This window comes from Aquarana catesbeiana, linkage group LG01 (genome assembly GCF_042186555.1).
Source record: "Aquarana catesbeiana isolate 2022-GZ linkage group LG01, ASM4218655v1, whole genome shotgun sequence".
Lineage (NCBI taxonomy): Eukaryota > Metazoa > Chordata > Amphibia > Anura > Ranidae > Aquarana > Aquarana catesbeiana.
The window spans coordinates 762,031,557-762,059,060 of record NC_133324.1 but is presented as its reverse complement, the minus strand read 5'-3'; the positions used below and the strand labels follow the sequence as shown (position 1 = coordinate 762,059,060).

Sequence of the window (27,504 nt, the reverse complement as noted above, 5' to 3'; positions counted from 1 at the left end):
TCCTATACACAGCAGACCTGGTTGTAAGTACTACTATGGGATTGGTTCCATTCCTATATGTGCATTATTTCTGTTATGTGCTAACTACTCATGGGCATTTTTGTACTTCGTTTTAGATTAATACCACGTGCCAGATCCTGAAGAGTGGTAACATCAAACCACGAAACGCATCAAGCTAATCAATAGCCGTGTTTGTATTTACATGTTCTCTATATATATTATGCCCCAATTTACACTCACTTGTGGTTTTAGGATTGAGATACCACCAGTTTAGGGTTTCTCTCCTATCACATCAAATCCAGATTAGAGAGCTTGGAGTTCATCGTAATATCTGTAGATATTGCTGCAATATGTCAATACTCAACATGTACGTGTATACATATGAATTTTAATTGGTTATGTATTACAACTATCAATTGTTGTTTTTATTTTGTTATACATAGTCTATTTGTACTATAATGAGCGTATTTATACTTATACATATATTGATAGTTGTTTTCCCTGCGACTGTGTGCTTCATATAAAGTTCCACTTGCCCCCTTTTTCTGACTAAACTACCATGCAAAAGGCACATAGATGAAATTAAGATCACAGCTGAAGTGTAATGCCAAATGGCTGTAATGCCAAATGGCTGTAAAGCCATTTGATCCACCAGTTGCAGAACAGGAGGATTTGGCCTTGTGTTGGCGGGGGCCCTTTTAAAGAATATGATCCATTGTGGCATGGTTTCACAAATCAAAATGGCTGCCAACAGAAGACAGAGAGTAGTTCTAGTAAAGTCAAACCGAAAATTCACCAAACAGGGTAAGTTTCTATGAGTGAAATCCTTAAAGGTAGAGATGCTGTGAACCTGTGTGGCTGCTACTGTTAAGGTGAAGAACTGGAGAGTCCCCAGAAGGCAGGGAATATTATTAAAAAATTCCCCTTGAAAGGGAAAAAGCTTGATCACATTGTCAGGATGAAGACACAACTGCATGGGATGTTCCTACTACTCATAGAAGAAGGTTTCAGAAACTGAGTATCTGAGGAAGGTCTTTGCGGGAGCATAAACTCTAAAAGACCTACTGTATACCTGGTACATCAAGTGAATTGACTAGATGTATAGTAGAGCGCATTGCATCAATCAGATTGAAAACAACAGCTTGCATATCTGAGTTATATGGAACCTGCTCAAAAACAGCGTCATTAGAGGCTGGTTGAAAAAGCTCTGAATGTGAATCATAGATGGTGTTAGGAGTGTCAGACTCTTGAGAGATAAAGGGCCAGTACAGTTATAACTAGACTCTGCCAAGAAAAGTTAGTAAGTAAGTAAGTTAGTAAGGGGGTATGGAATGAAGTCACTCACTGCAGCATGACTGTCATCTAAATGTCTTTTAAAACACATGTTGCCTTGCTTCTTGGTAAACAACTAGGCCCAAAGAAAGGCAAGGCTCCACATACACACAAACCCAACCAGTCTGTACTGATGAGGGTTGTAAGTGGCCAGAGGTGGTCAAGTCACTGTTGATGGACAGCAAAACAATACAGGAAACTGGATGATCCACAATGCGCTTAAAAACAGCAATAGTAACAGGGAGAAGGTAGAAAAGGGGCATACGCGTGAAACACTCCACCTAGTGAATGACATCAGTGCTGAGATCCCCCAAGCATGACTGTTAGCTCAGTAAAAAAAGACAAGAATTTTAAACTGGAGCCCAAGGGTCAAAACTGTGAGGCAATTGCTATTACTGCAGCCCAACCAGCCATACTCATTAAATACATTTTGACTGGGTCACACCCTAATACTGTGCCATGGCTCTAGAACTGGCAAAACGTTCTGTGGGTTACTAATACAGTACACAAAAGACTGAGAAGTATTACAAATCAGAGTACATTACCAAAAGATAACATATCAGGTTATTTTACCCAGATCAGAGATTCACTCAGACAGTGAGATTGCAGAAAATGGGTCACACCAGAAGCCGTGCCACAGCTCTGGAGAGGCACTCTGCAGCTAACTGATCTAGTACAAGATCTGAAAAGCTCCACAATGCTGAGTATAGTGACTGAAGGTAACCTACCTTGTTACTACCAGGAGCTTATTCACAAAGGGAGCCATCAGAGACTGGGTTACACCAGAAGCTGTACCTCTGCTCTGGAAAGCACTGTGTTTAACTGACACTGGCACCTAGAAAAGGTACAGAGCCTAGTACCCAAAGGCCACATTTGAGACTCTTTTCACCCTGCCCATGGGCATGCTCACAAAATGAGTTCTCAAAGACAGGGTCACACCAGGGGCTGTGCCATGGCTCTGGACCTGGAAAACACTCTGCATCTCCCCAGGGTGCTCGTGGGGGCATGGTTCTGAAGCCCTCCCAGAATGAGAGAGCAGCGATGTAGCTGACTTTCGGTTATAACGCGGTAATGAGGTAATTAAAGTGGAAATAAGCTCCAGAATGTACTCAATGTTAGAGCGATGCAGTGGTTACATTCCTCCCTGGCCGCTGTCATCTTCTCCCCAGAAGTGGGCTTTTCAGGCTCTTGATTGGCCAGTTGACCATGGCGTCATCCTGCGCATGGGACTCATTCATTACAGCACAGCCGCATGCGCAGCTTATTGTACATTCAATAAAAAACCTGCAAACAGGCAGGCAAGCATGTATTATTGCAGAAGAGACGTAGTGTGTCTCTCGTGTATAAAGAGCTGCCTGCTGGCAGTTTTCTACAAGTTAAATGTTGTTCTGCTTTAAATATCATACCGATATCACAGCTCAGAAAGAAGCAGAGATGAGATAGACTCCATTATTACTTCTCTTTCTCTCTGAGGCTCATACAAGGCTTGTACAATCTGATAGTACAATCTCCTTTACATCTACTAATTGAGTGGATAGTTCAGGTAGGTCCTCATATTACATAGTTTTGGTAAACCTAAATTTGATTGTACAGAGATTGTATGGTCAGATTGTTATGTGTGTGTGGTAAGCCTGAGCCCCCATTTTCATCTGAGCGATTTTGCACCTAAGCTCCTGCTCAATATCGCTCAGCAATAGGAATCACATTCTTTTCATCGCAAGCTGTTCACACCTCTTTGCTCAAAAGTTTAAAGCTACACAATTGAAAAGATACATGATCTTTTTTGGGACTGTGTCGTGCACTTTTGACCACACAGACTTCAACTGAAGCACTTGGTAACATGTAACACAAATGGTTTTGTGTGTTCTTGCATGCATTTTAAAGCCAGAACAACTGTTTTCCTCTACTCTCCACCACCTCTCCTCCCACCCAGGAGCTTGCATACACGTGCAAAAATGCTTGTAAAACACTTTAAAAAACACACATATACGCACGCAGAAAAAAAATCTATATAAGCACCTACTAGGTGTGAATGAAGTCTAATGCTTATACCTATTGTTCTGCCTATACACTGCTTCCAATGGGGCATATTCACATTTTCACTGTGGCAAAATAAATGTAGATCAAGAGAATACCCTGTTTTTGGAAGCATTCCAAAAAACAGCTGTACAGACCTCCATGGTAACAAACAAAACATTTCCCATTTGGCATAACAAATAATTAGAATTTTAATGATTTGGGGGTTTCACGTTTTTTTATGTGTATTTCATCTTGATGCAGGATTAGTATGGATCCTGTTTGCCTTAAAGCTCATTAAATCTAAATTAAAATTCAGCCAGTGTGTGTTAAGGTCCATGCAGCCACTCCTGCACAGTTCTCGGATTTTAACATGAGGCTGTGTTCGTGCAGCCGCCACATCTGTATCCACCTCTGCAGGCTGCCTGCACACAATTGCAGCCGCAAAAACAAGGCAGCCTTCACATAGAATTGGTGTCAGTGCCCGTCTATAATCTTCCTGATTCTGCTCCATTTATTCTGTGCTTTCAGTACCTCTCTGAATGCTGCGTAAGGCTGGGTTCACACCATTGGTGCATTCGGCTCACAGCGGTGGTCCGGTGCGTCCTGGTTCACTGTTTCTGGTCTGATTTCAGACCAATTTTTTTACATTAAAACGGACTAAAAGATGCACAGCGTTTTTGTGCAAAACGCACCAGACCTGTTGCGGAGATATGTGAACCGGCTCCATAGAGAGCCGGTCAGAATCTCCGCAATGGTGTGAACCCAGCCTTAGGCCTCTTGCACATGGCTGAAAAAATCCGCATTTGTAGACCTGTATTTCTTTGTTTTTACAACCACTTGACTCCCCAGGTCTATTCTATTCCCAGGTATTCATACCCCTTGACATTTTCTACATTTTGTCATGTGATAGACCAACCCAAAGTGGCACATAGTTGTGAAGTGGAAAAAAAATCATAAATGGTTTTCAATTTTTTTTACAAATAAATATGTGAAAAGTGTGGCGTGCATTTGTATTTAGCCCCCCTTTACTCTGATACTCCTAACTAAAATCTAGTGCAGTGTTTCTCAACTCCAGTCCTCAAGGTGCCCCAACAGATCATGTTTTCAGGATTTCCCTCAGATGAAACGGCTGTGGTAATTACTAAGCCAGTGAAACTGATCAAATCACCTGTGCAAAATAATATTAGGCCTGAAAACATGGCCATCCACCTAAACTGACAGGCCAGGCAAGGAGAGCATTAATCAGAGAAGCAGCCAAGAGGCCCATGGTAACTCTGGAGGAGCTGCAGAGATCCACTCAGCTCAGGTGGGAGAATCTGTCCACAGGATAACTATTAGTCGTGCACTCCACAAACCTGTCCTTTATGAAAGAGTGGCAAGAAGAAAGCCATTGTTGAAAGAAAGCCATAAGAAGCCCCATTTGGAGTTTGCAAGAAGCCATTTAGGGGACACAGCAAATATGTGGAAGAAGGTGCTCTGGTCAGATGAGACCAAAATTAGACTTTTTGGCCTAAAAGCAAAATGCTATGTGTGGCAGGAAAACTAACACTGCACATCACCCTGAACACACCATCCCCATTGTGAAACATGGTGGTGGCATCATCATGTTGTGGGATGCTTTTCTTCAGCAGAGACAGGGATGCTGGTCAGAGTTGATGGGAAGATGGATAAAGCCAAATACAGGGCAACCTTAGAAGAAAACCTGTTAGAGTCTGCAAAAGACTTGAGACTGGGGCAGAGGTTCACCTTCCAGCAGGACAACGACCCTAAACATACAGCAAGAGCTACAATGGAATGGTTTAGATCAAAGCATATTCATGTGTTATACCCCGTACACATGGTCGGACTTTGTTTGGACATTCCGACAACAAAATCCTAGGATTTTTTCCGATGGATGTTGGCTCAAACTTGTCTTGCATACACACGGTCACACAAAGTTTTCGGAAAATCCGTTCTGAACGCGGTGACGTAAAACACGTACGTCGGGACTATAAACGGGGCAGTGGCCAATAGCTTTCATCTATTTATTTATTCTGAGCATGCGTGGCACTTTGTCCGTCGGATTTGTGTACACAAGATCGGAATTTCCGTCAACGGATTTTGTTGTCGTAAAATTTTATATCCTGCTCTCAAACTTTGTGTGTCGGAAAATCCGATGGAAAATGTGTGATGGAGCCTACACACAGTCGGAATTTCCGACAACAAGCTCCTATCACACATTTTCCATCGGAAAATCCGACCGTGTGTACGGGGCATTAGAATGGCCCAGTCAAAGTCCAAACCTTTATCCAATTGAGAATCTGTGGCAAGATTTGAAAATTGCTGTAAACAGACGCTCTCCATCCAATCTGACAGAGCTTGAACAATTTTGCAAAGAAGAATGGGCAAAAATGTTACACTCTAGATGTGCAAAGCTGGTAGAGACAAACCCAAAAAGACTTGCAGCTCAAATTGCAGCGAAAGGTGTTGAAAACAATTTATCATTTTCCTTCCACTTCACAATAATGTGCCACTTTGTGTTGGTCTATCACATAAAATCCCAATTAGAATACATTTACCTTTTTGGTTGTAATATGACAAAATGTGGAAAATTTCAAGGGGTATGGATACTTTTTCAAGGCACTGTATATTTTTTAAGTAGAGGCCCTAGAGAATAAAATGGTGGGTGTTGTAATTTTTTATGTCACACGGTATTAGCCCAGCTGTTTTTCAAACAAATTTTCTTTACAAAAAATACACTTTACTGAATTTTAACGCACAAAAACACAATATAATACCCAATTGTTTGGTAAGATATAAAAGATGATGTTACACAGAATAAAAAGATCCCTAGCATGGCATGCTTGTGGAACGGCAGCAACTACGGTATTTCAAAATTTCCATAGGTGACATTTTATAAGCCTTTACAGGTTACCAGTTTAAAATTACACAGGACGTCTGTTGATAGAATTATTGCTTTCTCTATAACGTTCGTGACCATACCTCACATGTGTGGTGCGATGGTCCTTTACATGCAGGACCGACACGTGTATTTGCCTTTGTGCATGAGAACGGTAGGACAGGGAGCTTTAAAATGTTATTTATTTTATTTTATTTATTTTTTTTTTACACTGTAACTTTTTTCTAAAGGGATGAACAACATAAAAAAAAATAAGTTTCAGTGCAGTAATTTAGGTATATATGCATACTCCGCAATATTAACTTATCTTTCAACTCTCCTCACTGGCGTCAACATTTTCTACCCAGCTACTTCAATGTGCTAAGCTGTGGCAATTTTCATTGGCCGGTGTTTCGTCAGATTCGGCGACCCATCAGAATTTGTAACGGAAGTGACGCTCCGTCGCTGCCATCTTGCTACACCCCGCACTCCTCCATAGACATCCTGTTACACCCACCGGAGTTTTGCATTTCACACTTTTTAACAGTAAACAGAGCTTATATAGTGAAATACAGTATTTAGAAATGCGATGGATTGTTTAGATGTTGAATTTTAAAAGCAGGGGCAAGACTGCTAATCTCACAGGTTTGCTAATTTGACAGAACACCGCTGCTTTTATAATTCAACATGTAAACAGTTCTTTGGATTTCTAAATACTGTATTTCACCATATAAGCTCCGTTTACTGTTAAAAATAAGTGTGAAATGCAAAACTCTGGTGGGTGTAACAAGATGTCCGCTTGCCGCCTTCTCAGTATATCCTTACTGTGGAGAAGTGCGGGGTGTAGCAAGAAGGCGGCGACGGAACGTCACTTCCGTTACACATTCTGACGGGTCGCCAAATCTAATGAAGCACCAGCACCCGATTGAAAAATCGGCTCGGGTGAGGACATCGCTGGATTACTGGACTGGTAAGTGCCCTAATATTAAAAGTCATCAGCTACAGTATTTGTACCTGCTTACATTTTTTTTGGGGGGGAGCCTGGAGCTATTATTTAACTAGTTGCCGCCCGCCCACAGTGAAATTACTGCAGGGCGGTGCAGCTCTGTAATCAGTGCATACTGTAATCAGTGCCCTGATTACAATATAGTGCCAATGGTGTCGCCAATCAGTGCCCACCAATGGCAGCAATCAGTGCCCACCACTGCCCACAAGTGCCACCAATCAGTGCCCATTAGCGATGCCAGTCAGTGCCGCCTATCAGTGCTGCCCCTCAATACCCATCACTGCTGTCAATAAATGCCCATCAGTGCCACCCATCAATGCTCATCAGGAACGCCTATCCATGCCTACCAGTGCTGCCTATTAGTGCCCATCAGTGCCACCTAACAGTGCCCATCAGTGCCACCTATCAGTGCTCATCAGTGCCACCTAATCAGTGCCCATAAGTGGCGCCTCATCAGTGCCACCTCATCAATGCCCACCAGTTCAGCCTATCAGCGCCCATCAGTGCCGCCTCATCAGCGCACATCATGAAGGAGAAAAATTACTTAGTTACAAAATTTACTGACAGAAACTAAGTATATATTTTTTTTTTTCAAAATAGAAAATAAAAAACCCAGCAGTGAATAAATACCACCAAAAGAAAGCTCCATTTGTGTGCAGAAAATGATAAAAAATTTGTTTGGGTACAGTGTAGCATGACCGTGCAATTGTCATTCAAAGTGCGACAGCGCTGAAAGCTGAAAAATGGCCTGGGCAAGTGGTTAAGGACTCATTCTACAATGTGTTGCTACAACTGTTTTTCTTTTTTTTTTTTACTTTATTGAAGTATCACAAAATGTAAATGTATGCAACTTTATGCAGTGTTTTTATGCAGCGCAATTCACCGCACATGTATGTAATGAACAGGGCACATTGAAAACAATGCAGATCAAGGAACATGGTGTGTGAGCTAGTTTGCGCAGCTGTTATCTGGGTTGCTATTGCTCTCTAAAAGGGACATTCCTTCTTTATCTAAAATGCAGTTCTACAAACAAGTGGAAGTTTCAGCAGAGCTCAGGGTGTTACACAACGGCTTCATGAACTAAAAGGACTTTATCTAGCTTTCCTCCACAGCCTGTCTGGTGATCTGCTGTGAAGGAAGAGCTGGTAGGGGACAGGAAATACACACATTACAAGGAAGGGGAGGGCTACAACTACTTGTAACCCTCACCCAGCCTAATGAGAGTCATTGTGAGCCCAGCACAAGGATGGAGACGAGCCGCAGGCAGTTGCTTGATGTAGGTAATGGGGGTTGTGGAGTGAGACATGACGGTGCTGTGTTTAGTCCCGTGCATTGCCTATTACTGCCTGCAGAGCTTCTCTTCCATGAGTGCTGTGTGGCACGTAGGCTGTATTCTGTTTATTATGTGAACTCAAGCTTATGTACAGTTGACTTTTTGTTGTTATGATCCCTGTGGGCAGTGCAGATTCAGCTCTAATTGATAATTTATGGAGATGTATGTTCATGCTGGCCACAGCTTGTAGTGTGCCTAGGAAATAGTGTCTATCTGTACCAGAGGCTATTGTTGTGATCACGTGACTGTGCTGGTCACATGATGGCTGTGTATGAGCCGAGCAGGCTGGATTGTATGCAGCCACAATGTAACAAATGAAGGTTCAGGTTTTATTTATTCACATTTATTTTGTAGCTTGTGATTCATTGCTTTAAGGATCCCTTCACACCATACTGCACATAAAAATGCAATGCAAAGCTTCAAATAGCATGTGCATCAAAATGTATTCTTAGGTGCTTTGGGTTGCGTTTTTTTTTTTTTTATGCATGTTGACTTGCGTTTTCATGTCATGGAAAGGAGCAAATTGACAACAATTTTTATTTATTTTTATATCTTTTCATTTTAAGTTAGCCCATGTTCACACTGAGGGCAGGTTTGAAATCGTGCAAATTCAGTTAAACTTGCACAATCCCAGACCGTCATTTCAGTCTGACTTTGGGGGAAATTTGACAGACATCTGTGCGGGTTCATGCACAGATTGCTATTGAAATTGCCCCCAAAGTTGTGCAGAAACTACTTTTGGGAACTGGTGTGGCACCACAAAGTTGGCATCGCATCGATTTGGACAGTGCCATTGCTGACAATAGGCTCCGATTTGGTATGCGATTTGGCATGTAATTGGATCCTGTCTAAATTGTCCCTAGTATGTATGAATGTGAGTTAGGGACCATAGATTGTAAGCTCCTTGAGGGTAGGGACTGATGTGAATGTACAATGTATATGTAAAAGCACTGCGTAAATTGATGGCGCTATATAAGTACCTGAAATAAATAAAATGTCAAATCGGCCCAATGTGAACGTGGGCTACAGTTGTGTTTCATGTGTGTTTTGATAAAATGCAGACAGATTGCAATCACAACACATGTGTACACAACATTGTGGTGCAAATGAGGCATGTAGACAACCTCAGTTTGGATCTGGTGTGGAAAAATGCAGGTCCCTGCACAATGTGTTCACTTGATATTTGTAGCAACAGAATTTACTATTGATATACTTATGCATCAGAAACTTGCCGTCTGTCACAACATTTATACCAGGTTGGCTGTTTGGCAGCCTGATGTATGTGACTAATGTTAATCTGGGCAATACTAGTTGAGATCATCCATTTTTGGGATTAAAGTACAACTTTAGCTAAGTGTTTTTTATTTGTCTTCCCATTAGGGATCTTTCACCCCTCCCTTCCTTTTGCCATTGATGTCCAACAGGGATACAAACATTGAGTTAAAAAGCGGCCAAGGTTTAAGACTCTCCAACTATACCAATTCATTGAATATGGTTTTGGTTTGCAAGGGGTGAGGGAGGGTAAAACCGCCTTTACAGGGTCACCAGTTTAAAAAAAAAAAAATATATATCTATCTATATCTCACTCGATTCCTACCACAGTACTATTGTGTTCTGCTGGCAAAATATCTGACGGTGATTGTGCTGAAGACGATCGATGCGTCGACTTCAGTACAACCAGCCTGCCCATAGATGGATGGAAGTTTGGCTGGTCCTTGCTGAACCGGCCGAGATTCTATTTATTTATGGCTGGCTTTAGGCAACCCATAGAGAAGTCCGTGTGTGTGTGTGTGTGTTGTTGGTTTTTTTTTTTTTTTTCAAATCAGCAGGTGGAAGGAGGATAACACCTGATGTGGATTGGAGGAGCAACCGCTGAAAGACTTTCCCCGCCATCAAAATACACTGAACAGTGTTACAGGTTATAGCATGCAGCGCCGATTGAGCATGGAGGATCCAACCACAGGGTGGTTGTATAGAAGTCTATTGATTTCTATATAACCTTCCTGCCTATGCGCGGATCGAAATTTGCCCAGTCCCTGCTGAATTTCAGTTCCTGTATGGCCTGCTTCATTTTAAAACGTAGAGGTACTATGGCCACATCATTATCCAGCTTTTGTGGCCCCACCTTCCCAGTTCACCATGTCTTGTTATTTCAAGAACTGCACTAGGCAGGGTGCCTAAACTAAGCAGATGGTTATCTACCATAGAGTATTATTGTTTACTGACCTCCCCTCCCCAATTCATCCCCAACACATTCTTCTTGGTAATCCTGAATGCTAACAGAGATAATGAGAAGGGGGGGAGGTCTTGTGACTTGGTTCTACTTTTGTGCTGTAACTCCTTACCCTATCAAAGTCCAACTCCAGCCACAATGTTCCTTTCAGGTGTTGGATAGAGAGGGGCGGGGTTAGAACCTTTGTTAGATTTTTATTGAAGTTTGGGTGTCCATTGGTGCAATTTCTTTTTACTTCATCTTAATGACCGCACAGAAAGTGGAAGTAATCGATCTAACATTGACACCAATGGAAAAATGTTTGAAACAAAAAAAAATAAAAAAAAAACAATGCTGCACCAGTTTTCAGTATTTTGGTTTCCTATTGTCTTGGTCTCCTTCACAACTATGCGCAGGGGTAAAATTTCAGTGTACTTGCAGAAAGAACATGTTTTTTGTGTGCTGCGGAAACACACATGCTTTCATTCTCAAAAGCACGTCAATTCACTTTCCCAATGTGCATGCGTTGTAGTGCGCCAAAATGCATAATAATGTAACGTGCATTTCGTGTGGTGAATGTTTTAACAAAAAAAAAAATGTGCATGTACTTTGGTGTAATAACACATGCTGGGCAGCCCATTAAAATGGGTTGCATAAACATGGTACATTTTACCCTACAGAAAAAAACACAACTGCATTGTTACAGGTGTAAACTCGGGCTTAGGGTCCATTCACACCTGTATGCATGCACTGCAGGGCATGAGGCTCATTGCATTAGGTGACCCATTTAAAAATACTGGGCTATAATGCATTAAAAAAAACTAGAGCTGCACGATTAATCGTTAAAAAAAATCACGATCTGGATTCAACCCCCCTCATGATTTTAATCAGGCATTTCCACTATTCTATGTAAACAGTGCAGGGCCGTTCTCTGCTCAGAGCTTTAAAAAAAAAAAAAAAAAAGCTGGCAAATGTTTATCAACATTGGTCAGCGCTGAGAGATAGAGAAACATTGTAACATTTTAGTTTGTAAGCAGCTGAATGTCAACAAACCGGCTGGAAATGCTGCCTGCCATCACTGACCTTCTATGGTTATGGCCATATTTGGTCAATGATGTTTCCCAAAACGTCTTTCAGAATAGCACCTGAGGGATCAAGGCTCCTCCCACCAGAGACAGCAAACACTTTAAAAAAAAAAAAAAAATTTCACCAACTCCTTTCTAGTAACCTTGCAGTTTAACCACTTCCCGACCGGCGCATGCCAATGTACGTCGGCAGAATGGCATGGCTGGGCAAATGGACTTACAGGTACGTCCATTTGAATTCCCCGCCGCGCCATTGCGTGCGCACGCGCCCACCGGGAGCTCCATGAACCGGGTCGCGGGTTTCGCGGACTCCATCGCCGCGGGGATACCCGCGATCGCCTCACGGACAGGACGAACGGGGAGATGCTGATGTAAACAGCATCTCCCCGTTCTGCCTAGTGACAAGTGTCACTGATCACAGCTCCCTGTCATCGGGAGCAGTGATCAGCGTAGTGACACTGCTAGCCCATCCCCCCCTACAGTTAGAATCACTCCCCTAGGACACACTTAACCTCTCCCCGCCCCCTATTGGTTAACCCCTTCACTGCCAGTGTCATTTACACAGTAATCAGTGCATTTTTAATCGCACTAATCGCTGTATAAATGACAATGGTCCCAAAAATGTGTCAAATGTCCGCCATAACGTCGCAGTCACAATAAAAATCGCTGATCACCTCCATTACTAGAAAAAAAAAAAAAATTATTAATAAAAATGCATTAAAACTATCCCCTATTTTGTTAACGCTATACCTTTTGCGCAAACCAATCAATAAACGCTTATTGCGATTTTTTTTTTTTTTTTTCTTCCAAAAATATGTAGAAGAATACGATCGGCCTAAACTGAGGAAAATGTTTTTTTTATATATTTTGGGGGGATATTTATTATAGCAAAATGTAAAAAATAATGCGTTTTTTTTTTTTTTCAAAATTGTCGCTATTATTTTGTTTATAACGCAAAAAATAAAAATCGCAGAGGTGATCAAATACCACCAAAAGAAAGATCTATTTGTGGGAAAAAAAGGACGTCAATTTTGTTTGAGAGCCACGTCGCACGACTGCGCAATTGTCAGTTAAAGCGACGCAGTGCCGAATCGCAAAAAGTGCTCTGGTCAGGAAGGGGGTAAAATCTTCCGGGGCTGAAGCGGTTAAGGTTAGGTTCATACTTGTGTGGGTGGTTGCGGGTACTAGACTGCCTATAAATTGCATCAGTTCCTGCAACTAAACTGCACTGCTCGTTTGCAGGCACGCGGGGCTACCATTAATTTTTAATGACACCCCCACTCATCTGAAAACGCTGCCTTTTCCACTGCGGGAAAACGCATGGCACAAATCTCCATGTGATTTCTCCCAGGCTGCATTTAAAAAAAAAAAAAAAGTGCAGGAACTTTTTTCCCTGCATGATATGCAGGCTCAGCAGCCAATTTCAAATGAATGGGCTGTCATGCCCACATAAACGCATCTCGCAGAGCCACTTTTATATGTGAACCTAGCCTAATGCAGGACCAGCAAAGGTGCAGGTAGGTCCCTTGGGCTTCCCTGCATCTCCAGAACAGCTGGGAAGTTTGTGGGAACATTTCTTTTGAATAAGGGATGCATTACAAATGTAATATACCTGATGTGTACTTGCATACCTTTGTGATATACTGAAAAAGGTGAGAGGTGTGGAGGGCTGCTGTAGGTATATGCAGTTACCTCTTGTTGCCTTCACTTCATATCTGCAACAGCTTGACCCCTCCCCCCCTCACTGACAGATTTTCTTTAAAATGTATTTTTTATTATTTTGCTTTATGTGTGTTTTGCCATCGTAATCTGTATCTGTTGGTTTAAATGATTTAGTATACAAAAATGAGATTCTTCAGTGAATTGGATATACAATGCTATGTATAGTTTAACAGCTAACAGCATTTTAATATGGAAAAAAAATCCTGATGTTTGCAGCCTGGCATATTTCCAGCTTGGACACTTTATCACCAATTGCGTGTTCTTGAAAACTAGTTTAGGCGGTCAGTCCTGAATTGGGCAGTTGTAACAAGAATATACAAAGCTCTCCTCAGGTCAGAGATAACATTCAGAATTGTAGTCTGTTCACATTAGTAACTAAAGTAAGTAAAGCAGTGGTAGAATTATTGGGGCCCAGGGGATCCAGGGGTGAAGAAGCTATACTTTGTTCTTAAAGAGGACCTGAATTTTGTAAGTGCCCAAGAAAATACAGATGGAGAACCAAAGACTAATGATGAGCTTGGGCATTTTGGACTAGGATCCAAACCCGCATGTGCGAGCGAGTATTGACCAATCCTATGCGGTGTGGTTCCTTGTGGGCTCTCGCACGTGGGTTTGGATCCCAACTTAGAATGCGTCCGAACTCATCTCTTCTAGTCACCAGTATTGTTTGTAGACTTAATAAACTTGTCTTTTTTTTTTCGGCCGCACCTAGTATGTAACTTCCTGTAGATGATTTACCTTTCCTTTTTCTGCACAGTGTCTTTGAATGGAGGTGACCCTCTGGGTAGAGGTAGGGCTTTGCTTCCTCACGTCAGAGCTGCCCCTCAGATGACTGGTGATCTAATGACTGACTACTGGGGAATAATTCAAGAAAGGTACAGAAATCACAAAATAAATTAGGTAGATGCCGGGAGAATCATGCAATGCAGATCCTTTAAGTCAGGCGTCAGCAACCTGTAGATCGCGTTCTACCAGTCAATCGTGGCCAGGTGACTGTGGTCTGGGCTTGCTGACCCAGCATCCCAGAGCATCAGAGTGCAATGCAGAGGAGCTACTTGTAAAGTTGGAGCTGTAATAGACAGCCAGAGCCACATAAACCAATCCCTACTGTAGTGCTGGCTCCTGTCCCATGTGGAGTGTTACCAACTACGCTCCACCTCTTATCCCAGCTAGTGGTCTCCAGAGTGGTGCCAGGAGCAGGAAAGAATAGATCTTCAGGTCAGTGTGAAGCAATACACTGGGCATAATAGTATAGGGCTGCTTTCATACTGATGTGCTGTGGACCTGCAGCTTTCCTGCGGGTGTGCTGAGCTTAGCCATAGACATCTTCTACTAAATGTAGGAGTTTTGGTGCACTTTCAGAAAGTGCACCACACCTGCAGGATATAATAGAAGTCTATGGCAAAGTGCAGCCAACCCATGTCGCAGATGCACTGCGCTGCACCCACAGTGCAGGCAGTGGTGTATTTAGGTTTTGTTCTGCCCTAGGCCTGACTAAACTCCTGCACCCCCCTAATTTAAATATGACCCACCCCATCCTGCCAAGGCCACACCCCTTCCTGTTTAAGACCCACCCTATCATCTGTAAACCACACCCCTTCCTCTTTAGGCTCATTTGGCACCTTTCAGGGGGGAACGGGTACCTGTTTTTGACAGGTACCCTTCCCCACTTCCGGGAGACTGCGCTGTCCCCTCTGAAGTTTGCCCCCCCTCCTCCTTCCTCCACTGGGCCATTCAGAAAGTGCAACGCGCTTCGCACATGTGCAGTAGGGAACCGGTCGGTTTCCCTTACCATGAATGATAGTGGCAAAACCCGAGAGCGAATCCGAAAATCGCTGGATCCCTGGACAGGTAAGTGTTCTAATATTAAAAGTCAGCAGCTACAGTATTTGTAGCTGCTGAGTTTTAATGCTATCATGGGGGGGCCTCACTGTGCCCCATCAATTGCAGCCTCACTGTGCCCCATCAATTGCAGCCTCTCTCCCCTCCTCCTGACGTCACAGCCAGATCTCGCCCAGGGGCCGAGGAGAAGATTCACTGCAGGAAAGCAGTGCAGGGGAGGGTAGGCGGAGCTTAAGGCTCCACCTGTCACCTGCTACTTATGAGGCGCGCGAGTCACACGCCGCCCCCCCACATGAGATAGCCCCCCCACCCGTCTTCCCAATTACTGACTCCCGCGGCTGCCTTGCTGTAGCGGCGCCGTGGTGTATGGGTGTGCTTGTCAGAGAGTGGGGGGGCGTGAGATACACGTCCACACCCTCTGCCAAGCACGCCCATACACAGTGGTGCTGCTACAGAAAGCCAGCCGCCGTGGGCTGCATGTGTGCGGGAGGCAGCCGCGGGAGACGCGAATCGGCAAGACGGGTGGGGGGGCTCTCATGCGGGGGGGGCAGCCCTCTTCGCCGCCTCCCCCGCAAAGTGCCACCCTAGGCCTAGGCCAAAACACAGCCCTGAGTGCAGGTAAACCTCAGCACATCAGTGCGAAAGTTTAACCCCTTGGACCCCGCAGAAGCATGCAGTTACGAGGTGCTTGCATAGTGGCCCCATTTACTTGAGTGGGTCACAGTTGGCCGGTCGTAGCACCCACCAAAAGTAACAGGAGATTTAGTTTAGCTGCTGATGTCTCAGCAGCTAAAGGGGGTAGGAATTGGGGGCAGTAAAATTGTGATTAAACTGTACTACTCCCCAACTTTATATGTTAATCAGCCCTAAAAGTGCCGCTGCCGCCAAATGTAATGAAGGTCATTATTTACAAATGCAGCAAACACTGCTGCTCCTCTTAAAAGCGATCCGAATGTGTTTGACAGGTGGTGAGGAGATGATATGTTGCCTCTTCACCACCTGATTTAAACCCATGATTGCTGTGCAATGCACGCAATTGCGACACGGTAGTACGGCAATTAAAAGTTTAAATCAGTTGTGAGGAGGTGACATTGTGCCAGTGATCTTTGTCTTCTCCCGTGTTGTTCTGGTAGATCCCCACCTCTTAAACCAATTCCCTTCCGCAGGCTGTCATATGACGTCCTTGACTTTGAGCAGGGGGTTTCTGAATGATGCCTGCAGCTACAGGCATCATTCAGATATCATCTTTTAGAGCCAGGGATTCATTACACCATAAGAATGATCATAGCGGCTGGTCAGCCGCTAGATCGTTCTTACGGGCAGCGAGAGAGGATGTCCCGCCATCCTCCGGTGCTTCTACCGACTCACCCCTGCCAACAGTGAGTCGGAGAACTGATCCGCCAGCCACGGATGCTGACCATAGAGATTTCTGGCGAACCAGATGGTCCCCGGAGTCTTTATGATAGTTCGGAAGCCGGGGACAATGTTATGACCTCACGCCCGGCCTCTGCATTCAAACGGCGCTGCCTCGGCTGGGAAGCTGAGATCGTGTGGGTTTTTTTTTTTTTTTATTTATTTATTTATTTATTTTTTAATTTCAGGCTTCCCAGCCTAGGGGTGAGATGTGGGGTCTTATTGACCCCATATCTCACTGTAAAGAGGACCTGTCATGCTTATTCCTATTATGTTTACATTCCTTGTAATAGGAATAAAAGTGATCAAAAAAAAAAAAAAAAAAAAAGTTAAAAAAAGTGTCAAAATAGAAAAATAAAAGTAAAATTAACATTAATAAAAAAAAAAAATAAAGTGATGCCCCCGTGTGCTCGCACACAGAAGTGAACACATACGTAAGTCCCACCCACATTTGAAAACGGTGTTCAAACCACACATGTGAGGTATCGCCGCGAATGTTAGAGTGAGAGCAATAATTCTAGCCCTAGACCTCCTCTGTAAGTAAAAAACATGTAACCAGTAAAATTATTTTAAAGCATCGCCTATGGGGATTTTTAAGTACCGAAGTTGGTGCCATTCCACGAGCATGTGCAATTTTGAAGCGTGACATGTTGGGTATCTATTTACTCAGCGTAACATCATCTTTCACATTATGCAAAAAATTGGGCTAACTTTGCTGTTTTTGTTTTTTGTTTTTTTTAAGCATGAAACTTCCCCCCCCAAAAAAGAGCGTTTGAAAAATTGCTGCGCAAATACCGTGTGAGATAAAAAGTTGCAACCACCACCATTTTATTCTCTAGGGTCTCTGCTAAAAAAAAAACATACATAATGTTTGGGGGTTCTATGTAATTTTCTAGCAAAAAAAAAAGATGATTTTTACATGTAGGAGAGAAATGTCAGAATTGGCCTGGGTGGCAAGTGGTTAAGATTGCCTACCCCTGCTTTAAGTGAACCAAAGGCCATTAAACCTTTCGCTGCCAGAGCCATTCTGCTTTTGCAAATAGTTTTAGGTCTGAAGAATTATTAAAACCCTCAAACAGTATATATTTTCTGAAATCAGACCCTGGAGAATAAAATGGTGGTTATTCCAAATCTCCATATCACAAGACAGCGAAACAGTTTAACAAGCGCTTAATTTCAGTAAAAAATACACTAACCTTAATTTTGGTGCACACAAATGCAATAAATTACCCATTTTTTGGTAAAATATAAAATGAGGTTGTGACAAGTAAATTATAGCCAATATGCCAACATTTTACATAAGTGATGCTTTAAAAGCTTACGTAGGTCATCATTTTAGAGTTGAATAATGGCCCTACAATTATTGCTCCCACACCAATATGCGCATCGATCTGTAACGTGTGTAGCGCTTTTGTTTTTGGGGGGGTGGGTGGGGATTATGAGAAATGGCCCTCCCCAAACAGGATGTTGCGCTATAGGTAAGTAAGAAAACCAGAACCTTTGCTAAGTGGAAGAGTGGGTTTGATAATAAAATTTGCAGTGCCTCCACCCAGGACAGGGCCTCTGTAAACACAGGGGATTCTCTTCCTTGGAAATTACCCAATAATCTAATCGAAGTAATTGGAAGCAGAGGAACTACTGCAACCAGCATATGACATTAACTATATTTGTATAGATGCGCACCAGTTCAAAAATAATACAAGCTTCATATAAAAAGAGAATAATAACAGTATATACATCCAATAAGCAAACAGAAATTATCAGCAAAGGGCCCGATAGGAGTCCTGGTGAAATTCTGCACATACAGTATACTCAGGCGTGTTTATATATAGTTATTAAAGCGGAGTTCCACCCAAATTTTGAACAATATCTGTATGTATTCTCTTCCTTGCCTAGATGCTGACATGCCGTTTAAAAAAATTTAAATCGCCGTAATTACCTTTTATTTTCCTATTCTTCTTTGCACTTCCTGGTTCTCCTCCCGTGGGAGTAGGCGTGTTTCTAGCCTCTCCCAGACTCCTGGGAGCTAGTCTCAGGTTTCCCAGGATGCCACTGAGCATGTGCGGGAACGAGCGGTGAATGCTGGGAGCACAGCATTCACCACATCCAGGAAATAAATGCTTGTGGGCTTCAAATGCCCACAATGAAGATGGAAACCGCCTGCAGTGAATAATATAAGTTATTCTTTCCGACGAAATCTGACACAGGCGGACATATTACACACAATATGTGAGTATGTAATGCTGAGAAGAAAAGTTTGTGAATGAACTAAAAAAAACAAAAAACGATAGATCGGTGGACCCCTGCTTTAAGAGTGATACCTGTAGATGATTATTGTACCAAAGTCCAGTTGCAGGAGCCCCTCGGGATGATGCGGCATCTGTTTTTGTGTTGGAGACCTGAAGACCAGATCAGCGGTGGATGGGGGGGGGGGGGTTAGATCCTCCAACTGTTGTCCAACCAGCCTGGATGGAACTTCTCACCAGCAGGAACTGTGGTGTGTCACTTTAATTGTAGTGGAACTGAGTCAGCCTACCTACTCTGTGCTTTAGTCCCTTCCGAGTAGTTTTAGAATAACGAGCAGTTTATAAACTCTACTGTAATAAACAGGTTCACTTACTAATGTACACTAATGTGACATGAACATACATAAAGTAGCACAGACATTGCTATCTGGCACTGTGCATGTGAAATAATAACAAAGGCAGGGAAGAGATAATCTGTCTGTCATAAGGATTTAGATATATGCTCAGCAGCTACAGTTAGACTATTAGACAATAGCAATACTTGCATAATAGTCTCTTATGGCCCAGGATTTAGCAGCATGGACAGAAAATGTGGCTGAGACTTTCTTTCTCTCTCCACTTCCTCCTCCTGGGGTTTCAAAGCCAACAACAAGGGACAGGAAGTGCATAATCTATTTATAGGCATTTACAAATTGAGACAGTAGGAGGCATCAGCTCCCTATACATATTTTAGTGCAATTGAGGGTGTCACATGTAGGTGCCCCCAATGTGTGTGTTTACATATGTGGTGGTGGGTGGGATCAAATTTTGAGTGCCTAGGTGTACTTTTTTTTTTTTTCTTTCCACTTTTTCTAGCTAACGTTATTTCTTTCACACTGGGGAGTTAACTGTCACCATTAAAGGCAAGGTATATTTTTCCTTTTCTATGGGTTGTGGCTGTACTTGAAATGGCTGCCAGTGCAGTGCCACAGCATCTGATGTGAATGAGCCCTAAAGCTTTTACTGCGTGTTACCAGTAAGACATTAACAGCCCTGGTCTGGGCAAAAGTCTTTTTCAAGTGAAGATTTCTCTCCAGTCTGCAGCACAGTAATGATATAACTATACCTGGGAAATTTTACAAATCATAAAATTTGAGCTTAAAGTGATTGTAAAGTATCGTGTGTTTTTTTTTTTTTTTTTTTTTTTTTCCCTATAAAAATAACAAACACGTTATACTTGCCTGCTCTATGTAGTGGATTTGCACAGAGTAGCCCGGATCTTCCTCTTTTTGGGTCCCTCTTCTGTGATCCTGACCCCTCCCTCCTGTTCAGTGCCCCACAGCAAGCAGCTTGCTAAGGGGCCACCCTAGCCAAGTCTCAGCTCCCTGTGTCCATTCAGACACAGAGCCCCGGTCCGGCCCCCTCTCTCCCCTGATTGGCTAGATGATTTTGACAGCTGCGGGAGCCAATGGTGTCGCTGCTGTGTCTCAGCCAATCAGGAAGGAGAATCTCGGACGGTTGAGACACTCGTGGACATGGCTTGACCGAGAGGAACCTCGGGTAAGTGTTAGGGGAGCCGAGGAAGGCTGCTGCACACAGAAGGCTTTTTATCTTAAAGTGGAGGTCCACCCTAAAAAAAAAATTGCATAAAAAAAGGAGGAAAAAAAAATAAATTTTTTTTCGACTCGCCTGAAATGGCTGTTGCTAGGCAGTCTTCCTAATCTGCCTCTAACTACGCCGCGGTGATCTTCAGTCTTCTCCTCCCCGTGTTGTCTTCTGGGCAATGGGGCGCGGTGTGTTATGGGAACTGTGTGTGTCCCATTCACAAAGCGCTGCGCGACTCGCACATGCGCAGTAGAAAATGGGCAGTGAAGCCGTAAGGCTCCACTGCCTGTTTCCCTTAGTTAGGATGGTGGTGCCGGGACCCGAGAGCCGAGGGACGGGTCGGCCTCGGGCGGCCGACATCGCGGGCACCCAGGACAGGTAAGTGTGCTTATTTAAAGTCAGCAGCTACAGTGTTTTGTAGCTGCTGACTTTTAAAAATTAAAAAAAAACCTTCTGCCTTTACAATCTAAGTACAGAGTGCAGGTGTCGGAGGTATGCAATGTACATAGTGTCAGGGTCCAGGTCTAGTAAAGTACATGCAGTGCAGGGGTCAAATGCTGGTAATGTACAGGGTGCAGAAGTCAGCTGTATGTAACATACATATTTTAGGAGTCAGGCGACTATACAGCCCAGTGCACAGTACCCCCTGTGATTTAATTTCACCACCATCTTATATACAGAACAGCAGTATCACTTATGACCTAAATACACATACATAGAACATGCCTACATGCTTACAAACTGCATACACAATACATGCATACACTATACATACAGTACACATTGCATACACAATACATCAACTGTATGCATAAACATACATACACAACCCTTACCTCACTGGTGGTATTGCTGGACAGCTTCTGCTCCTCTTCCTCCCTAGTCCTCTCCTGGCAGCTGGGCATGCATGACTGAGAAATGACATCACACATGTTGCGCCTTGTTTTTGTTTACATCTCTGTAACAAAAATTCCAGAGATTGAAAAATTCTGGTGTTGACCTGGCAACTTCAGCTAAATTCTGGGATAGATATGTAGCACTGACCCCCGAGGGAGCTGCTGTATTTTATTTGGGCTTTGTTACCCCTTTGATTTCTCTCAGTCCCCCTGACACAACTGTGGTGTAATAGTGTGCAGTCAAAAAACCTTAAAGGCAAGTTCACAATACACAATGTAATACTCCTCTTTGGCTTTACCTTTTTGGTCTCCAGTCTCCACTTGGCCAATAATGCAAAGGAAAAAACACTCTTACAGTTGTACTTAAATAAGAACTTTGTCTACTGTATTTTCTTTAAAGTAAAACAATACAATGGTTGTACTATCAGACCAACGTAGTCTCACAGTCAAACGACTTCACTTGCAAAGATATTATACAGATGTAAAGTGTTTGAAATAACTTGTTGGTAATGTGCTAAAGAACATAGGATAAATGTCAGAGTGAATTGATCTCACTATGAGCACTATCCTATCCTATGCGCGCTTTGTTACTATACATTAAATCAGAGACTAATTTGATAAAGTATAGTACAATATTTAGGGAGCTCCTATTTGATATCACAGAAAACTTAATATGGCAATAAACACAAGGCCTTGTGTTTTATTAGACAGTCCTTCTTTTCTTCTTTCTTCTGCTAGCAATGAACAAAGTGAATTTGTAATCCAATGGTTAGTTACTCCCGATTAAAAGCAAGCCGGATATTTAATCAAAGTTATGATGAAGCAGTACTGCAGCTATCTCTTATGCCAATGACACAGTACCAATGCCTCAATGAGACACAGGCCCGAAGCCTAATTTTAGCTCAGTCTAATCCTCTTGACTTTGCTTGTGGGACTAAGGATCCCAGCAACTCTGTATTGTACAGATGAATGTGTAAAAAGTGCACCAAGGAATCTTTGGGCAACAGCCCTCTCACCCAAAAAGGTCAGTGTTGGCAGACAGTTCCACTTTGGTGTACTGTGTCCTGTCGCCGGCCGGCTGGCACCTCCACACTGTTCCACTCCGCACGAGACGTTCTGGAACTCCCAGATGGCTCCGACCGGCTCCTCTGGCTTCTTTCCAGTCTTGCCCCACTGTCAGCTCAGCTCTCTCTGGTGTGTCGCAGTATCGCTGCTCGGACCGCTCTTCCGTGGAGGTAGGCCGCACTGCACTGGAGACCTCACTCAGATCCTCCCAGGCTGGCCATGCGCGACGAAGAGCTAAGATGGCTGCCCCGAACCCCTTTATAATCTTCCCACAATGCAGTTCTGTTCTCCTGATGTTCATGGGAGTTAATGGGCATCATGGGTAGGTCAAGTTAATGTCCAAATGTAAACAAACAAAACACTTCCATGTCAACTTCTTGAATGATCAAAAATAAAGAATGCAATCCTTTCATATTTTGGCCGCTAGATGGCGCCAGATGCTAAAATTTTACATACATTAGGTTACATCCCAAATATGTGACCGCTACAGATATATTTGATGTAAATAACTGTATGAATGTATTTATATTTCTGTGTATAATTTGCAGTTTAATTTGCATTGGAGGGCAGCCACTTTTGTTGATTATATACATGGACATGTACTGTAAATTACTTAATGACCTAGCCCCCATTCACACTTGAGTGTTTTGAAGCTGGAAGCTTAAAGAGGAGGTCCGCCCACCGCTGCAAAAATTAAAAACCAGCAGCTACACATACTGCAGCTGCTGGCTTTTAATAATAGGACACTTACCTGTCCTTGAGTCCAGCGATGTCAGCACCGCAGCTGATGTTTCCATCAGCTGTCGGGTGCTGCCACCGCCATTGCAGGTAAGGGAACCTGGCAGTGTAGCCTTGCGGCTTTACACTGATAACCCTACTGCGCATGCACGAGGCTCCACTCCTCTCTCCTACTGGCCTGGCGACGGGAAAGAGGAGGGAGCCGAACCGTGACGTCAATATCTGCGGCTCCCCCCAAAATGTGCCAGTTGTGGCACCGAAGGGGGGTAGGAAACAAATGAGGTTGGGTGGAACTCCGCTTTAAAGCGAAAGTAAACCCATCTATTTAACAGCTTCAAAAAAATGGTACATTTCCGGCATGTGCCGGGAATGTAACTGTCACATTGGATGTGATCTCAACCAACTGTCAAGGGATGGCAGCATCCTTGGCTGAAAACAATAGGAGGGTTTACTTCCACTTTGAAGCATCAATCCCATGCTTTGAAATTGCCCCCGTTCTCACTTAAGCATTTACATGCCTGTGACTAAAAAAAAATACATGAGCTGCTTCGATGCTGAATCAGGCTTTTTTGGCCTCAATGAGAGCGTGCATTTTTCAGGTACTCTTATAAGTCTATGGTGCTAAAAGTGTGCAATTCTACCCTAAAGAAGCTCCTGATAGGCATTTACGTTTCAAAAAAGAATGAGGGAAAAAAAAAAATGTAAAAATAAACCTGCCTCAATATTGCCTGCATACACTACTCAAGTGTGAATGAGGGTCTACTATGGCCGAATCATTGAAAACCATACAATCCCTGTGAGGGCTACAGATGCCCAAAAGCAACATTCAGAATCCAGACCTGCATACAGGTTCTACAGTGTACAGGTCCTTTAAGACAACACTGTAGGTGGCATCTTCAGCTGGCTAGCAGACTTCTTTGAGTAGTCTTTCATGCCCCTGTGTATTCTCCCAGACGATCACCCAAGTCCTTGTGAGAGACTGGCTTCTTCCCAGCTCCTACTTCTAGCAGCGTCATACTCCATGCGCCTCTCAGTCCTGGTTCAGCTTTCTTTATCAAGCAGGACAGCTTCTGAGGGCCACTTTTGGCCATCTTCCATCTCAGAGCACATGCTAGGCCTCACACGGGCTACAGGCCTAACAAGTCAGAACTCGGCAGCACCTCACCTGGCCAAAGCTTGGGGAAAGAGAAATCTCACAAGGCCCACCCCAAATATTTATATCCTCCCCCAGCATGCCCCACTGACAATAAACCTCCTGGTGGTGGGACAGAGAGAACATAAATATTCATAACTCAGCTTTGCTGTGGTCTTTCACTGCAAAAGGCGGAGGTTCCAGTGACCCCTACTGGTAGAAGGCAGAAACAGCAACACCAAGCTTAGGGAGGACCAAATGAGTACAGCACTATAAATCATTTTGGGCTGTTTACTACCCAGCAAACTAAATTAAGATAGTGATGATATAAACAAAGAAAAAAACTTTGCGCCAATAAGTGAATAAAAAAAAATAAAATCAAATTGCCAGCAGCAGTGTAAATGTAAACCGAATGGTGTCACAATGAAATAAGAGTTGAACAGTGCGCTCAGCTAGTGCAAGTTACAAAATTACAGACCATTCAAAAAATTGCAATACAATTTATATAAATGAACAGTCCCAGTCCCACTTTGTGGTGAAGTAAATTGCTCGTGCATTAATCAGATAAAAGGTGCTCCAATTCAATGTGCAGACACAGGTACTCCACAAGGATGTGCACTCGCCCTTATGAATGGACCATCTATCGCTAGAATGGTCACTTGCGCTTTGTTGGGATAATGTGACCCATAGATGGTATATACAGATCAGCTTGACTTGAAATGGTCCTCCATGGATAGGGGAAGTGAAATGACAGGGAGGCTCCCATAGTGAAAAACCATTTGTTTATTAAAATAAAGATGTAAAAAATGGTACACTCACATTTTAAGGTGCCTATGCCTGGCACTCGGTGGGATCGGCATGTGTAATGATAAGGAAAACCCGGCCGGACTCTGTGAGGACACTGCTGGTTTGCAGTAAGCCTCAGTCAGTTCCCTAGGACAGTGTTTCCGGGCGGATATGTGGTCACGATGACGTAATCAAACCTTGACGTGTTTCAGCCAATAGGAACAGCCGTCATCAGGAACTTCCTGACTGTTCATTTATATAATTGTGATTGTATGGCAATTTTTTTTAATGGTCTGTAAGTTTGTAAATTGCACTAGCTGAGCACAGTTTTCAACTCCACATGAATTCATGTTTCTGTCTCCCCTTCCCTTTTTGCCCTTTCTTGTGATTCCTTGTTAGTCTTGTCAATAAAATTTCAATTAGAGAGATGCATATGATGCATGCTTTTTTTCTAGGGATGCACCGAAATTTCAGCCACCGAAACATATCGGCCGAAAATGGCCCTTTCGGCAAAAAGCCAAAAGAATTTTTGCCGATACTGGCGCCGAAAAAAGGGGCGGGGCCATCCCGCCGGGTGCCGCACATGTTTCATCCCACGCGCCCCTCGCCCCTCAGAGTCTCCCCTCCCTCCTCCTCCTCTCACTTCTGTCCTGCACAGCCTCCCCAGTGCCTGGTAATGAATGTCATGCTCACACGCTGTATGTCAGAGATCTGAATTGCTGTGCAGCCGATGTCCCGCCTCCTAGACCGCCTCTTGTGATAGACGGCACTCTGATCCAATGCTAGGAATCATTGTGCCGTGTGTCATAGGAGGTGGGACATCGGCTGTACGGCGATTCAGATTCAGCTCTGACACACAGCATGTGAGTGTGACTTTCATTACCAGGCACTGGGGAGGCTGTGTAGGACAGGAGTGAGAGGAGGAGGGAGGGAGGGGAGACTGAGGGGCGTACCGGGATGAAACTGGCTGCACAGCAATTTAGATCTGACACACAGCGTGACATAGCATTACCAGGCACTGGGGAGGCTGTACGTGATGGGCACTGGCAGGCTGTACGTGATGGGCACTGGCAGGCTGCAGAACATGGGCACTGGCAGGCTGTACGTGATGTGCACTGGCAGGCTGTACGTGATGTGCACTGGCAGGCTGTACGTGATGTGCACTGGCAGGCTGCAGAACATGGGCACTGGCAGGCTGTACGTGATGGGCACTGGCAGGCTGCATAACATGGGCACTGGCAGGCTGTACATGATGGGCACTGGCAGGCTGCAGAACATGGGTACTGGCAGGCTGTACATGATGGGCACTGGCGGGCTACATGCCATGGGCACTGGCGGGCTGCTGCATTTGATGGGCACGGGCATTGGTGAGGCTGCATGGCATGGGCACTGGCGGGCTGCTACATATAGACACAGGCACTGGTGAGGCTGCATGATGGGCACAGACAGGCTGCTACAACTGACTGGTAGGCTGCATCTGACAGGCACTTGTGAAGCTGCATTTGATGGACACTGGTGAGACTGCATTGATCTCCTGTACCATGTCCCCAGTGTCTGACCATCTCCTGTACCATGTCCCCAGTGTCTGACCATCTCCTGTACCATGTCCCCAGTGTCTGACCGTCTCCTGTATCATGTCCTCAGTCTCTGGCCGTCTCCTGTATCATGTCCTCAGTCTCTGGCCGTCTCCTGTACCATGTCCTCAGTCTCTGGCCGTCTCCTGTACCATGTCCTCAGTCTCTGGCCGTCTCCTGTACCATGTCCCCAGTCTCTGGCCGTCTCCTGTACCATGTCCCCAGTCTCTGACCGTCTCCTGTACCATGTCCCCAGTCTCTGACCGTCTCCTGTACCATGTCCCCAGTCTCTGACCGTCTCCTGTACCATGTCCCCAGTCTCTGACCGTCTCCTGTACCATGTCCCCAGTCTCTGACCGTCTCCTGTATAAAAATATTTTTTAAAAACAGTCACTTTCGGTTTCGGTGCTGTTTTGGTTTTCGGGATCAAGGAAGATTTATTTTCGGTATCTGTTTCGGCTCCAAAAAACCCATTTGGTGGATCCCTACTTTTTTTCCACTTCTGTGACTCCACATCCTGCAGGATGTCAACAATCGCACCCCCGTGTTATTAATAATAACTTTAATGTGTGTAATATGTGTAAAATATATATATATATATATATATATATATATATATATATATATATATATAATTTTAT

The 27,504-nt window shown here is 43.9% G+C and overlaps 1 protein-coding gene across 1 annotated transcript in view; it reads left to right on the top strand.

The window, feature by feature from the left end:
- The first annotated feature begins 8,371 nt into the window (after positions 1-8,371).
- TMEM192 (transmembrane protein 192) overlaps positions 8,372-27,504 on the top strand; it is a 134,049-nt gene continuing 114,916 nt past the window's right edge. Inside the window, exon 1 of the mRNA XM_073606084.1 lies at positions 8,372-8,511. Within this exon, the coding sequence (XP_073462185.1) occupies positions 8,482-8,511 (30 nt within the window). The 5' untranslated portion in view covers positions 8,372-8,481. The remainder of the gene's footprint in view (positions 8,512-27,504) is intronic.